General features: G+C 42.7%; 1 protein-coding gene across 5 annotated transcripts in view; it reads right to left on the reverse strand.

Moving 5' to 3' along the window:
• Positions 1-15590, reverse strand: part of dock11 (dedicator of cytokinesis 11) — a 272082-nt gene that overhangs the window by 118930 nt on the left and 137562 nt on the right. For all 5 annotated transcript variants that reach the window (XM_048544154.2, XM_048544150.2, XM_048544152.2 and 2 more), the window contains one exon: positions 1-60. This exon is cut by the window's left edge and continues 56 nt beyond it. In XM_048544154.2, the coding sequence (XP_048400111.2) occupies positions 1-60 (60 nt within the window). The remainder of the gene's footprint in view (positions 61-15590) is intronic.

Raw genomic sequence — 15590 nt, forward strand, 5'->3', positions numbered from 1 at the left:
CTGGTTAAGGATTGTTGGCAGGAAGTTGACCATCACACATGTGTCCATGGCATGCAAACACTGGAGGAGAAAATCAACTCAAGTTATTCTTGTTTCAGCTGACTCATGTTTGGAGCATTCTCCTCTCCATTCGAGCTACAATTCGCTATTTGGTATAATTAATTCAAAGTCTCACATAGCCATGACTCCAGCTAATAAAATGACTTCCTACTCTAATAGGACAGAATATGGAACTTTTATTCCAAGTTAGTTCAAGCTGATTGTGGAACCTAAGTTACACAAGCTCGATTCTGCTGCTTTGAAACTACGCAAATTGTCTTCTAGCAAATTTTCCACATTAGCATTCCTGAGAAATTATGCACACTGCAGAAAATCACATAAATACGGACACATTTCTAAGAAGCTTCAATCATTAACGTGCTCCCAGGGACTCCTGTGGCACATATCCAGAAACCTCCAGCAGTCAGTATCATCTTTCCAGGGTCTCCAGGAAAACAGTGGCACTTCCCCAGGAATGTTGTGTAAACGCTGTCACATTGCGAGCAATTCTGGTCATTTCTGGTTGACACGTTACTAACAAAGAATAAGCCTCGGAGAGGAAGCAAAACAATTGAGAAGGATGATAGCACATGTCCATGCAGATATATAATGGGGCAGGATTGACAAACTGCGTCTCTTCCCTCTCAAAGAAATTCAGCTGAGGAGTGACTTCACGAGGTCTCCAAAACCATTAAAATTTTAATGGAATGGACAGAGAATGTTTCCTTTCATGGGGAACATACACACGACCAAGGTGAGGACGGAGTTAGTTAAGTGAAAGTTGTTGCTGTTGACAAAGGAGAGAAGGAAACGCACTGGCAATCCAGAAAACTGGCACATCTTTATCTATGCCCCTCATACAAATCTGACACTATTTACACCCTCCGTTCCCCCAGAAAGCAACAGATCAGTGACCAATGTTCCTGAATTCAGGCTACCCAACAAGCAATGCCACAGGAGCTCAGCTAGTCCTGTTGTCCCCATAACCTTCCAGCACCCTCTCCTCAATTTAATAATTCCTAACAGTATGGGTAAAGAGCAGTAACTCCACAGCTTGTTTAGAATCTTAGAATATTCAGGACTGAAAACAAAGCTAGTGATCTTAAAATATTTGCCAAATCCAGTAGTGTCAACATCTTTCCATTCCTGCAGTCACCTACTAGCTGACGAATGTTGAATTTTAGTCTCTGTTCTGGAAGGGGTCTCTGACCGTGGTTCATATTTTAAAAGAAAACCCTTCACAGAAGTAGCCAACATCCATCTGCCTCCACTTTAAAACTCAAATTTCAAAAATAACATTAATATATACAAACTATTCTCACTTTACATCACAAACAGCATAAAGATGTCAGCCAAGTGTACATCGCAAACATTTTGCCATCTAATTCTGAAATAGTCATCTTCCTGTCCTAATGATATCAGCTTAGCTAACAGCCCTGCCCAATAGAGCATTAGCTCAGATGGATTCCTTTTGGCAAGAGAAGTGAATTATTGCCTTTTTTGGCTGATGCCTTGAATATCAATGTCTCAATCTTGGCAGATAATCATCATAAAACTGATACAAGCCTTGAATGTAGGAGGGTTGATCGCTAAATTCGCAGATGGTACAATAGTTGGTGCAGTTGTCAATATTGAGGAGTATAGCCTTAAGCTGCAAGAAGATATAGACAGGATGGTCAGATGGGCTGATGAGTGCAATTGGAATTCAATCCAGATAAGTGTGAGATACTGCACCTAATTAGGAAAAACAAGGCAAGGGAATACATGATGAATGGCAGCACCATGGGAGGCACTGAGGATCAGAGAGACCTTGGTGTACGTGAACACCAGTCCCCTAAGGCATCAGGACCGGTGCATAACGTTATTAAGAAGACATATGGGATACTTGCCTTTACTGGTTGATGCATAGAGTTTAAGAGCAAGAAGGTTACGCTGGATCCTTATGAAACATTGGCTAGAGCAAAGCTAGAGTATAGTGTGCAATTTCTGGAATCCACATTGTGGGAGGGAGGGACGTGATAACACTGAAGACCATGTAGAGGAAGTTTATCAGCATGTTGCCTGCACTGGAGAGTTCATTCATGAAGAGAGACTGGACAGACTCGAATTGCTTTCCTTAGACCAGAAGAGATCGAGGAGGAGACATGATAGAGATGTATAAAATGATGAGGGGAATCAATAGCATAGACCAAAAGAAACCTTATGCCTTGGTGAAGGAATCGGTGATCAGGGGGCACAGATTTGAAGTAAGGGTCAGGAGATGAGGGGAAACAAATTTATCCCACAGTGTGGTGAGAATCTTGAACTCACTGCCTATAAGATTGGTGGAGGTGGAAACTCTCATAGCATTTAAGAAGTATTTTTTGCAATGTATTACGTCAAATGCAATGGCAAGAATTCAAGGCTACAAGCCAAGTGCTGGAAAATGGGAATTAGAATGGTTAGGTGGTTGTTTTTGACCAGTGCAGATGCGAGGGGCAGAAGGACCTTTCTCCATAGACCTCTATGACTCAGTATTGCACTAATGTGCCACTGTGTGCGCAAGTCGCTGGAGGGGGACTTCAATCCATTGCCTTATGAAAACATTTAGGAAGACTTGCATCTTGCCTTCACTGTGACAAAAAAAGCAGGTTGAACTATGAAAGCTATTGCCAGAGCATCAGCTTTATATGCCTAAGAAAGAGAGTCAACAACTGTAACATTGGTGCTGATACTGAGATCTACCTAGAGAAGTACCATGCATGCTGCCTGAGATGGATTCTCCACACAGCTGGGAGGACAGACACACTAACATCAACACCCTTGAAGCAGCCAGTAACACTAGCATCGAGGCCATGATCTTTCGAATCCAACTCTGCTAGACAGGCCTGGTGCTTACAATGTGACTGAGTTCCAACTGCCAAAGCAAATCAACTTCCTCCAGCTCAAGGAAGACACTGGAACAAGAGAAAGATAAAGGAAGTGTTTCCAAGACTGTCTGAAAGCTTCCTCATGAAATGCATCATTGATGTCAATGCATGGCAACCTTATGTTCAGAAGAAAGCAACTTGGAGGAACGTCCTGTATGAAGGGGGACAATTCTTTGAGAACCTCCAGTGGCAAAAGGAATGGGGTGGCACAGTGATTAGCACTGCTGCCCCACAGCACCAGGGACCTGGGTTTGATTCTCCCCTCAGGCAACTGTCTTTGTGGAGTTTCCCCATGTCTCCATGGGTTTCCTCCGGGCGATCTGGTTTCCTCCTACAGTCGAAAGATATGCAAAGCAGGTGGATTGACCATGGGAAATGCAAGGTTACAGGGATACACAGTGGGATGGGTGGTTTGGGTGGGATGCTGTTTCAGAGGGTTGTTGCGTGGACTCGATGGACCAAACAGCCTTTTTCTGCATTGTATGAATTCTATGATTCTAATTCCAGAAAAGGACATCTTCCACTTCCCAGAAATACCTGCTAAATGCATGGTTGGAAATGTGGCTCTAGGATCAGACTCATTGGCCACACAACGCCCCAAAGGATCAATGACCTGTGACATATAATGTCCTAACTGGACAATCATACTCACTGGCGAGTGATTGTTGCCAGTGCAATGGTTTCCCAACACCCGATAAACTTCCATATTCAATATCTTTACTCTCAGTCTTGGAATTTGCCCTCTTGGTTCTGACTGTCCCATGCTCCCATCCCAGTGGCATTTGCTTTAATGGCCAGCAGTGAGCACTAGAGGGCAGCAGAACATTACCCTCCAGAGTTTGGATATTTTTCATACATGTGGGCAGGAAATCCCACCTCTTAAAAAAGAGCAGATTCTGAGACAAGTGAAAACAAGACATAGATCGACAAGATTTTATTAGGCAGAATGTCAGTTTTTTGAACAAAGTTGTGTGAAGTGGGTTAAGACAGAGATCAGCTACGGTCAAACTGAATCATGGAACACCCTCAAGATGGACTAAATTGACCGATTCTAGTTTCTAAATTTACAGAATCCAAGCAAAAAAAAAGTCACACGTGCCCCCTGCTGGTTTTCCATCAGCTCTTCTTGGATACAGTTTTAGGTGTCTAGATGCCTGCTGGCATCTGAAAAGTTAGAAAGACAGACTTGATGTTTCAATGTGCTTTGCCGCTAATGAAACACCTTTTGAAGAGTAGTTCCTTTCATAACGTGGGAAACACAGCAGACAACTTCTGTACAGTAAGTTCCTGTAAATAACAATGTAATAACGATCAGACACCCGGTTTTAGTGATGCTGAAGGAAAAAAGCCCTAGCCATCGGGCTCTGGATACTTCCTCTGCTCCTCTTTGAAATAATGCCGGAAAATATTTTACATCCAACTGAGCAAGAATCTGGTCTCTGACGTCTCCTCTGAAAGGTGGCACTTCACACAGTATATGAAGAGTCAATCTGGAGTTTTTGTACTCAAGCCATGGACTGGGACTTAAACCTGGAGCCTTAGTGATTCAGAGACAAACGTACTACCAACAGAGCCTTGGGTCGCATTACTGAGGTGGGGAATTTTAAGTGGAGCAGTGCCCTGACTTGCCCCAACCATCTTGGTCTAAAGTGTGCCATTACAAAGAATTTCACGAGAAGAAAGCAGGGATGGAATAGATTCAGGTGCATGATCCAAACACCTTGACCTCCCCTGCCAAGATTAAATCATTAACATGCAAGGTATCAGCTAAACAAAGTCAAGGAGTCATTTCACTTGGAACTTAGAAACTTAAGGATTTGAGATATGGGGTGCAATTTCTCTGGACTCGAGGGTCTGTTATCAACAGTGTTGTAAAACAGCTCAACTCCTTGCTTTTCTGTGTGATTTAAGGTAATTTCTAATTGTCTTTAATATTTAATTTGTTTGATTTGGTTTGTTTTCTTCCTTTGCATAACAAACTTTCATTAAAGAAAATCCACATTCACATGTAAATACACATCCAGCACTGCTCACAAAATTAACAAAACAAACAAATACAAAAGAACTGTCAAGTCTTTCTGGGACCTGAATTGTCCAGTAGGACTATCAACTGGAATCTGAACACATTATAGCAATGTGTTCTTTCTGTGATCTCTGACATGTGTCAATGCCCGGAAGTTTATTTGGATGTGACCAAGTGGTTAAAGCCTGTTATTCTTATTTTAATTATAATTTTTAAGTGTAAACTTAATGGTATGTCTGATGAATTCAAAGGCTGTAGGGACGGCAGTATTTTTTTCCCATAAATATACAAAACAAACTCAATTTTTCACAGCAGTTCCACACTTGTTATTGCTATCATACGGCACACAATTTCTGCGCATAGTGGGTAAACGGACATGGGAGCACCATTAAGGACATTGAGTTGTCCACAAGGATGTGGGGGCCATTAGCACAGCAGGGCACTGGAGTTGGTACTAAGTTGGCATGCAGGGGACATATCTAAAAACATGAATCCACCTTTCTAATGTTTCCAGACCCAGAAAATCATTCACCACCCTCTGAGGGGCCATAAACAGCTAGTCCTCTGCTGGTTGTGACGTACATAAATGACTTGAATGAAAATGTAGATGAGTCGGCTAGTATTTTGCAGACAACACAAAGATCAGCGGAGTTGTCATCAGCGTAGAAGGTTGTCAAAGGATACAGCAGGGTATAGACCTGATCTGGGCAGAGAAATAACAGATGGAATTTAATCCGAGTAAGTGTGAGGTGCTACACTTTGGGAGATCAAATGTTAAGGAAAAGTATACAGTTAATGGCAGGACCCTGCACAGTTCTGATGTACAGAAAGATCTTGGGGTTCAAATCCATAGCTCACTGAACATGGTCACCAAAGTAGATAGCATGGTAAAGGAGGCATATAGTATGCTTGATCAGGAAATTGAGTACAAGAGTCAGGATGTCATGTTGCAGCTTTATAAGACTTTGCTTAGGCCACACTTAGAGTATTGCATTCAATTCTGGACACCCCATTACAGGAAGAACGCGGAGGCTTTGGAGAGGGTGCGGAAGATGTTTAGCAGGATGCTGCCTGTATTAGAGGATATGAGATGTGAGGAGAGGCTAGAAAAACTTGGGTTGTTTTCTCTGGAGCAATGGAAGCTGAGGAGAAACTTGATAGATTTCTATCAATTTATGAGATGCATAGATGGGTTGGCGGTCAGAATCTTTTTCCCAGAGTTGAAATTTCCAATGCTAATAAGGTGAGAGGGGGAATATTTAAAAGAGATATGAGGGGCAAAATTTTTTTTTTTTTTTTACACAGTGTGGTAGGAGTCTGGAACATGTTGCCAGGGTTGGTGGTGGAGGCAGTTACGTTAGGGGTGTTAAAGAATTTCAATTAAGCACATGAATATTGAAGGAACAGAGGACTATGGACCAAGGCCAGGCAGAATGGATTAGTTTAATTTGGTGTCATGCTTAGCACAACACCTTGGGTGAAGGGCCTGTTCCTGTGTTGTACAGTTGTGTGTTTTATGAGTCATGCAAAAACTGCCTTGTCTTCAGAAACATTGCAGGGGGCTACTTCACAACAAAGCCAGCCTTCCCAGGTGTATGGGCTCGTGACCCACATCTTAAACCCACGCCAGCGAAAACTGGGGGTAGTGGGAGTAGAAAATTCCCACCATTTTTAAGTAGCTCCAGGGTGATCCTAACTCTGTCGCTCTAATTAAGCTGAAAGTGGCTAGCCTGACAGGAGAGCCAGGTCTTATGTTTGAGAGTCTTTGAACCTGCAACTAGAAACAGGGAGTCTGATTTTGAGAGATTGCTAACTGTAACAAGTGCTGTGATGGTGGACAGTACCTTGTTGAAAGCTGCTTGACTTTGAAGCATGCCTACTGTAGATGCTTGTCTTCAATATTATTTAAACTGGGTAATGACACAGTGATTTACAAAGTAAACATGAGCTGAAGTTCATTGCTGCATAAGTACAAACTTTCCTTTCACAAAACCAAAATTTCCACTCCAAATTTGGGCAGAACCTCTGACTTGTGATGTTCTCAAGCAGGTTTTATTTTAAGCTCACTGACACTCATTTTGCTGGTCTGATGCAAAAGAGGGATCAGAGAGAATTGAGGAGTTTTGCAAGTATTTCTGTGGACAAATCTCACTCAGTTTTCAAACGGCGAGTGAATCCCCAAAGTTCTGGATTGTCTGCAATAGCAATATGATTGTTGTGGAATCCATCTCTCTGCTGCAAACAATCCCAGGAAATTAATATCTTAGCGGAATGTTGATTTGGGGTGAGGGGGAGGTCCCTGCCTGTTGAAAGTGGGATGATCCTAAGCTGAAAAGGCACAGCATAACTAACTGGCTCACTCCTGCTGACACCACCTTCTCTGGCTTACCATAGGCTCTCTGTGGTGTTGCCTAAAAAAGGCCATAGACCCTCTCAAACCACAAATCAGGAATCTAAGACACATAGAGTATCTTGCAGTACAGATAGTGTGCTATGTTCACACTGTATTGGATCACTTACAATGGCTATCTCACAACATACTTTGTTCATGGCTGCCTCTTCTGGCTTAGTTTTTGTTTTACTATTATGTCCTGGAAAATGGGGTTAGAAGGGGCTTGGAGGGTGGGGTGATGGGAGAAGGTCACTAGAAAGGCCAGCATTCGTTAACTCATTCCTAATTGCCCTTCAAGACATGTTTTAATATTTCAGTGGGCACTGAAGAATCAACCACCGTACTGCATATACCTGGAGTCTCAAGAATGCCTGACCAGGTAAGAATGACAAATTTCCTTCCCAATGTGCAATAGGCCATGATGCAGCCACCATTAAGTTGGTCTTTACAATTCCAGGTTTATTCCCTTCAATCCCACCACTTACTGTGTTGGGGTTTGAGCCAGTGCTTCCAGGGTAGCATCTCTGGATTACTGGTCCAGGGATAAGATCACTATACCACTGTTGACCACATCCATAAATTGAGCAGGAGAGAAAACCGCTGGGACTGCAAAAGAAAGGGGGCAAAGAGAACTTGTAATGGAGAAAGAAATTAGAAAGACCAATAGGGCAGCACTGCAGCCTTAGAGCGCCAGTGACCCTGGTTCAATTCCAGCCTCGGGTGACTGCCTGTGTGGAGACTGCACGGGTTTCCTCAGGGTGCTCCGGTTTCCTCCCACAGTCCAAAGATGTGGAGGCTAGGTGGATTGGCCATACTAAATTGCCTGTAGTGTTCAGGGGTGTGTGGGTTATAGGGGGATGGATCTGGGTGGGATGATTCAAAGGGCACTGTGGACTTGTTTGGGCCTGTTTCCACACTGTAGGGAATCTAACCTAATCAATGGGATGGATAGGGAAGTGGTTGCTTCAAATTAGCCTGGAAGAAATTACTGTGGGTTGCTCAACAGTGAATATCCTCAACAATTATAAATCTTTCTTATTCAATTAACTGCTTTAAGTGTACTGAAAATGACCTTCTAAAATTGGGAGCTGAAATGTACTTTAAATTGAACTTTATAGCTCAGAACCAGCCATTCACCCCAACTGCTCTGTGCCAGTATCTCTACATCATCTCTTCTCATTTCTCTTCATTTCCCCATAAGCATATCTTTCAGATAGCTTCCCGTCACGTTCAAAATATACTTTGATGGGGTAGTCCTCTGAAAAATGAGTTGAAAAATGCTTCATAAACGCTTTTATAGGAAACAGGTGCTGACTTTGGACAGGGCAAGATAACAAAAGTAGAACAAAATCTTGATGAGAAAGTTTACAATGACCTCATAAATACAGCGGTGATGTCCTGAGAACAAAAGATTCAATGTTTGATCAGGTCACGGAGTGTGGTGGGCATGATTACGTTGTTTGCAAGATAATACAAAATTTAGTTGCATGTTGACAATAAGGAGGAAAACTTTAACCTGCAGGAAGATAAGCCAGAAAAAAACCCATGAAAAACAGAATTCAATATGGAGGACTAGAAAGTAAAATACATTTTGTGAGGTGCAACAAAGAGGGGCACATGAGATAACCGGGGGCTCATTGTGTAATGTGGAGAAACACAGCAGGGAGCTTGGAGTTCATGTTATAAATCCTCAGCAGGACCAATTGAAATTAGGAAGGAAATGGGACAAGAGAGACCATGGCTCGAGTACATTGCAGGGTTCCTGTCTCTGTACTACGGGGAAGATGAGAATATGTACCAGAAAAGGTTCCGTGGAGATCTCCTGTGATGGTCTGAAGGACTGGAATATTTTACGTGTGAGGAAAGACTGAATAGGTTCAGCCTGATTATCTTGGAACAGAGGAGGAAGTCGGGTGGTGACTTAATTGAACATAGAACATTACAGCACAGTACAGGCCCTTCGGCCCTCGATGTTGCGCCGACCTGTCATACCAATCTCAAGCCCAACTAACCTACACTATTTCATGTACGTCCATATGCTTGTCCAATGACGACTTAAATGTACCTAAAGTTGGCGAATCTACTACCGTTGCAGGCAAAGTGTTCTATTCCCTTACTACTCTCTGAGTAAAGAAACTACCTCTGACATCTGTCCTATATCTTTCACCACTCAATTTAAAGCTATGCCCCCTTGTGCTCGCTGTCACCATCCTAGGAAAAAGGCTCTCCCTATCCACCCTATCTAACCCTCTGATTATTTTATATGTTTCAATTAAGTCACCTCTCAACCTTCTTCTCTCTAATGAAAATAGCCTCAAGTCCCTCAGCCTTTCCTCGTAAGACCTTCCCTCCATACCAGGCAACATCCTAGTAAATCTCCTCTGCACCCTTTCCAATGCTTCCACATCCTTCTTATAATGCAGTGACCAGAACTGTACACAATACTCCAAGTGCGGCCGCACCAGAGTTTTGTACAGCTTCACCATAACCTCTTGGTTCTGGAACTCGATCCCTCTATTAATAAAAGCTAATAGAGGTGCTCACATGAAATAAGCAGAAGGCTCAAAAAAACCTGGGTGGTGTGAGACTACTGCAGTGGGTTGGGGAGGGGGTGTTGAGGCAAGTATGAACTTGGAGCCAAAGTAGGCTCTTCAGCTCTTTGAGCCTGCTCTGCCATTAATATGATCACAGCTGATCCTCTGTCTCGGTGTAAGGCCTTATTCAATGTCTCACTCTTCCAACCTCCAGTGGATGTAAGTGTATTCTGTCCAATCTCTTCTCATAAAACCATCCACCCATTCCAAGTGTTGGTCTCATAATGCCTTTCAGAACTGCCTCAAACACATTTCCATCCTTCCTCTTTATGGTGATCAGTAATTGCACATAGCACTCCAGATGTGATGTGATCTCTCCAGTGTCCTGTATAACTGGAGCCAAAATTTCTTCCTATTGTATACATTTCCCACCACAATAAATGTTCACAATCTATTTGCTTTCCAGATTACTTGCTGTAGCTGCCTTTTGCAATTTATGTACTAGGACACCGTAATCCATCTGAATCTCCAAGTTCTGCAATATCTCACCATTTAGATAATATGCTTCTTTTATATTCCTCCTTTAAGATGGCCAATTTCAAATTTTCCGCATTATACTTCATTTGCCATATCTTTAAGCTATCTTTCACCCTTTCTAATTTCTTTATTTCCTCTTCACAACATACCTTGCTACCTACCTTTGTATCATCAGCAAATTCAGCAAACATACCTTCAGTCCCTCCATCCAAGTCATTTATCCAAATTGTTACAAGGTCAACCCTGTGGCTCAGCACTTGTTACAACTTGCCATACTGAAAATGACCCATGTACGGACTACTCACTTTCTACTGTTAGTTAGCTAATCATCTAACCATGCTAATACATTGTCCTTCACACCATCTGCTTTAATTTTCTACATGAATGCTTTCTGGATGATATTTGTGTCAAGAAGATTGATTGAAAATACCCATACAATTCATCTTCTATCTACTTATTTTCCATTACTAATTCCACATACTCACTTCCTTTAGGACCAATACACACTTAACTCTAACTTAATTTCCTGTTTAAATTCATAAAGAAACAATTACTATCTGGTATATTTCTTGCTAGCTTTCTCTCATTCTGGATGTTTCCCAACTGATTAATTTTTTAGTCAATCATTGCTTTTTTAAAAAAATATTCTATCCAATCTTTTGGCCTCCGACTAATCCCTGCATAATTATATGTTTTTTTCTTTACATTCGATACAATTTTTAAATGTTTCGGTTAATCATGGATGGTGGGTCTTCTCTCGAGAATCTTTTTCTCATGGGAATAAAAAAGGAACAGCAGATCCAGAAGATCTGAAGCAAACAACAAAACAGAATTGCTGGAGAAACCCAGCAGCATCCAGTGACCCTTCTTCAGAACTTATCTAATTATCTTAAGCTAATTTGTCAGTTCTCTCGAGACAGCCCAGCTTTCATGCCTACCTAATTGTCTTTTATTAAATTTAAAATACTAGTCTTGGACTCATTTGTCTCTCCCTGAAACTAAATGTCAGATTGTGATGACTGCTGGCTGGAGATGCCTTTACAAGGAGACCATTAACTCATCCTATCTCATTGTACAATACCAGATCTAGTATACCTTTTCTTGTTGGCTCCAGGAAGTGCCGTTCTAAGAAAATTTTCTCAAAATAGTCATTGAACAGAATGTAGCTTTGAAATTATTGGTAACACATGAAAGGGGATTTGAAGAAGCATTTCTTTGCAGTCAGTCGTGGTAGACATCTGAAACTCAGTGCCTGGAAGGCTTATAGAGGCAGAACATCTCACCTCAATTTATAAGCACTTAGACATCTACCTGAAGAGGTATGACCCACAGCGATATGTACCCAAAACAGGGAGGTGGGATGGGACTGGGAAACTTGTCATTGACCAGGGCTGACACAAAAGACCAAATGGTTTGTTTCCATATTATAAACAAATATCTATGATTTGAAGGGTTATGGAGTTAAGGCAGCCAAATGGATTTGAGATGCATTTTGGTCATTGGATGACACAGCAGGCCTGAGGGGCTAAGTGGTCTTTGCCTGTTACAATCACAAGGTAGAGAGAGAGAAAGCTTCAGACATTTCAATAGCTTTATCATTGCTGAATTCCACTCTCCATACTCCCTCTCCCACCGCCAATGACCATCAACATCCTGGGACTTGCTCGTGCTCACAAACTGTACCTGACTATCCATGTAAATACTGTGGCTACAACAGCAGGTCAGAGGCTAGGAATCCTGCAGCGAGTAACTCACCTCCTGACTCCCTAAGGCCCATCTGCTATTTACAAGACACAAGTTAGGAATGTGATGGAATACTTCACATTTGCCTGGATGGCTACAGCACCAACAACACTCAATAAACTTGATGCCATCCAGAATAAAGCAGCCTGCTTGACTGACACCCCAACCACCATTTTCAACATTCACTCGCTCCACCAATAGGACTAAGATGCACTGCTGCAACTCAAAGGTTCCTACAACAGCACCTTCCAAATGCACAATCTCTATTGTTTAAAATGATGAGAGGAGAAAAAGTATGGGAACATCACTTCTTGCGAGGACCTCCCTAATCCCACACCATCCTAACCTGGAACAATATTGCTGTCCCTTCACAGTGACTGGATCAAAATCAGAGAACTTCTTTTCGATAGCCACTGTGGGTGTACCCAAATAGTGAATTGAAAAGGATCTAATGGCAGCTCACTACCATCTCACCACAGTCGTCACAACTGTGCAGGAGAACTCTGCAGGACACTGCCCGACAACAGAGACGGCGGAGAAGGGCAGTGAATCAGAGGGTGGCTGAGAGTCAACAGAATAGAATTCTGGGAGACATCGCTGCAGTCATCGTGACTGTACAGAAGGTCAGAGAGAACCTGTTGTCAAGGAGTGACATAGGTAAGCAAAGGGATGAGGTCCTGCGATATGAGTATAGGGAGTTAGGTAAGAAGTTAAAAAGCAGGACTTCAAGGTTAGTGATCTCCAATTACACCTGGTGCCATGAACCATCAAGGATAGAAATAGAAAGACAGATCGGATGAATGTGTGGCTGAGGAGCTGGTGTAGGGGGCAAGGTTTTCGGTTCTTGAGATCGTTGGGATCTCTTCTGGGTTAGAGGAGACCTGTAAAAGAGAGATGGGTTGCACTTGAACTGGAGAGGGTACAACATCCTCGCAGGGAGATTTGCTAGCATTACCTGGAACGTTGAAAGTAGTTTGGCAGGAGGGTGGGACTCTGAATGAGACAGGAAGCCAGGGGAACAATGGGACTTAAGGCTTGAAGTAGCACAAAAACAGAAGTTTCTGGAAAAGCTCAGCAGGTCTGGCAGCATCTGTGAAGAAAAAAGTCAGCGTTACCCGTTTCAGGTCCGGTGACCCTTCCTCAGATCAGAACAGTTCTGAGAAAGGGTCACCAGATGTTACCATCAGGTCCCTCACCAACTTCTAAAAATGCACCATTGAAAGCATGTGTCTGAGTACATAATGGTCTGGTATGGCAACTGCTCTTCCCACGACAGAAAAACTACAAAAAGGTGTGTACAGCCCAGATCATCATGGAAGCAAGCCTTCCATCCATTTATACGGCTCACTGCTTCAGAAAGGTGGCCAACATCATCGAAGACCCATCGCACCCTGGTAACGACCTCCTACAACCTCTTCCATCAGGCAGAAGATACAGAACCTGAACACATACACAAGCAGGTTCAGGAACAGCTTCTTTCAGACTGCTGAATGGCCTCTAGCCTCAAAAAATGTAACCTGTACGCCTCTCAGTATTTTTAATGCGTACATCCTTTGCTTGCTGTGATCTGCCTGTACTGCTCATAAACAAAGCTTTTCACTATATTTCAGTACGTGACAATAAAATCAATTGATAAATAAATAATACAGTTAGGGTGAAGAGAAAAACTGGCAGGTTTAGGGATATTGAGGCAGTGGCCAGGATAAAGAAGGCAGCATACATTAGGTTTAAGCTGTCATGCTCAGGTGAATCCCTAGATGACTATAAAAACTGGCGGAGCACACTTAAGAGAGAAATCAGAAGAGCAAAAAGAGGGTACGATTTGGATCTGGCAGATAAGGCTAAAAATAATCCCAAGAGGTTCTATAGCTATAAGAATAAGAAGGTGGCTAGGGAGCGAATAGGTCCCCTTAAAGATCAGCATAACCGTCCATGTGTAGAGCCACAGGAGATGAGGGAGATTTTTAATGAATATTGCTTCTCAGTATTTAGCCAGCAGAGAATTATGAATGCTAAGGAAATCATGGAAACAAGTGGGGATGTTTTGGACTGCATACATTTACCAGGGAAGTGTCTGCAGCCTTAGAGTGCATTAAGGTAGATAAATCCCCTGGGCCTGACCAAGTCCATCCTTGGACATTGTGGGAGGTTGGGGATGAAATTACAAAGGCCATTGCAGATATTTTTGCTTCATCTTTAGCCACTGGTGAAGTTCCAGAAGAATGAAAGGTGGCTAATGTTGCTCTATTGTTTAAGAACAGTATTAAGGACAAGCCAAGGAACTACAGGCCAGTGAGACTGACATCAGTTGTAAGCAAGTTATTGGAGAGGATACGGAGGGACAGGATCAACCAACATTTGGACAGTCAAGGTCTGATTAAGGATAGTCAGCGTGCATTTGTGCATAGGAAGTCACGTCTGAAAAATCTTTTAGATCTTTTTGAAGAGTTAACCAAGAGGATAAATCAGGATGGGGCAGTGGATGTTGTCTTAAGGCCTTTGACAAGGTCTTGCACAGCAGGCTAGTCACAAAGGTTATGTCGCATGGGAACCACTGAGAGCTAGCTAATTGGTTCAAAATTGACTCAATGGTAGAAAGCAGAGGGTGACTGTTGAAGGCTGTTTTTCGGACTAGAGGTCTGTGACTAGTGGTTGCCACAGGGGTCAGAGCTGGAGCCTTAGTTATTTGTTATTTCCATAAATGATCTGGATGTGAATGTACAGAGCATTACAAAGTTTGCAGATGATTCAAAATTAGGCCGTATCATTGATAGCAAGGGAGGTTATCAAAAACTACAGAGGGATCTTGATCACACAGTGTGGAGCTGGGGGAACTCACAGGCCACGCAGCTTCAGAGGAACAGGAAAGCTGACATTTTGGGGCAGGACCCTTCTTCAGAAATTTTCTGAAGAAGGGTCCCGACCTGAAGCATCAGCTTTCCTGCTCCTCTGATGCTGCCTGGCAAGCTGTGTTCATCCAGCTCCACACTGTTATCTCAGTCTCCAGCATCGGCAGTTCTTACTATCTCAGAGATTTTGATCATATGGGGAAGTGGGCTGCGGATTGGCAAACGCAATTCAAAACAGATGAATGTGTGGTGTTGCACTTTGGAAAGTCAAACTAAGGTAGAACTTTAAATGGTAAGGTCTTGAGCAGTGTCGCAGAACAGAGGGGCCTAGGAGTACAAGTACAAGTAAGTATTGACAAAGTGGTGAAGAAGGCATTTTGCATACTAGCCTTCATTGGTCAAGGCATCAAGCACACAAGTTAGGACGTTATGTTACAGTTGTATAAGTCGTTGGTGACGCCGCACTTGGAGTATTGTGTACAGTTTTTGTCTTTCCTATAACAGGGTGACCGAATTAAATGGAAAGTGTGCAAAGATGATTTACGAGCATGTTGCCAGGACTAG

Source organism: Stegostoma tigrinum, chromosome 15 (genome assembly GCF_030684315.1).
Source record: "Stegostoma tigrinum isolate sSteTig4 chromosome 15, sSteTig4.hap1, whole genome shotgun sequence".
Lineage (NCBI taxonomy): Eukaryota > Metazoa > Chordata > Chondrichthyes > Orectolobiformes > Stegostomatidae > Stegostoma > Stegostoma tigrinum.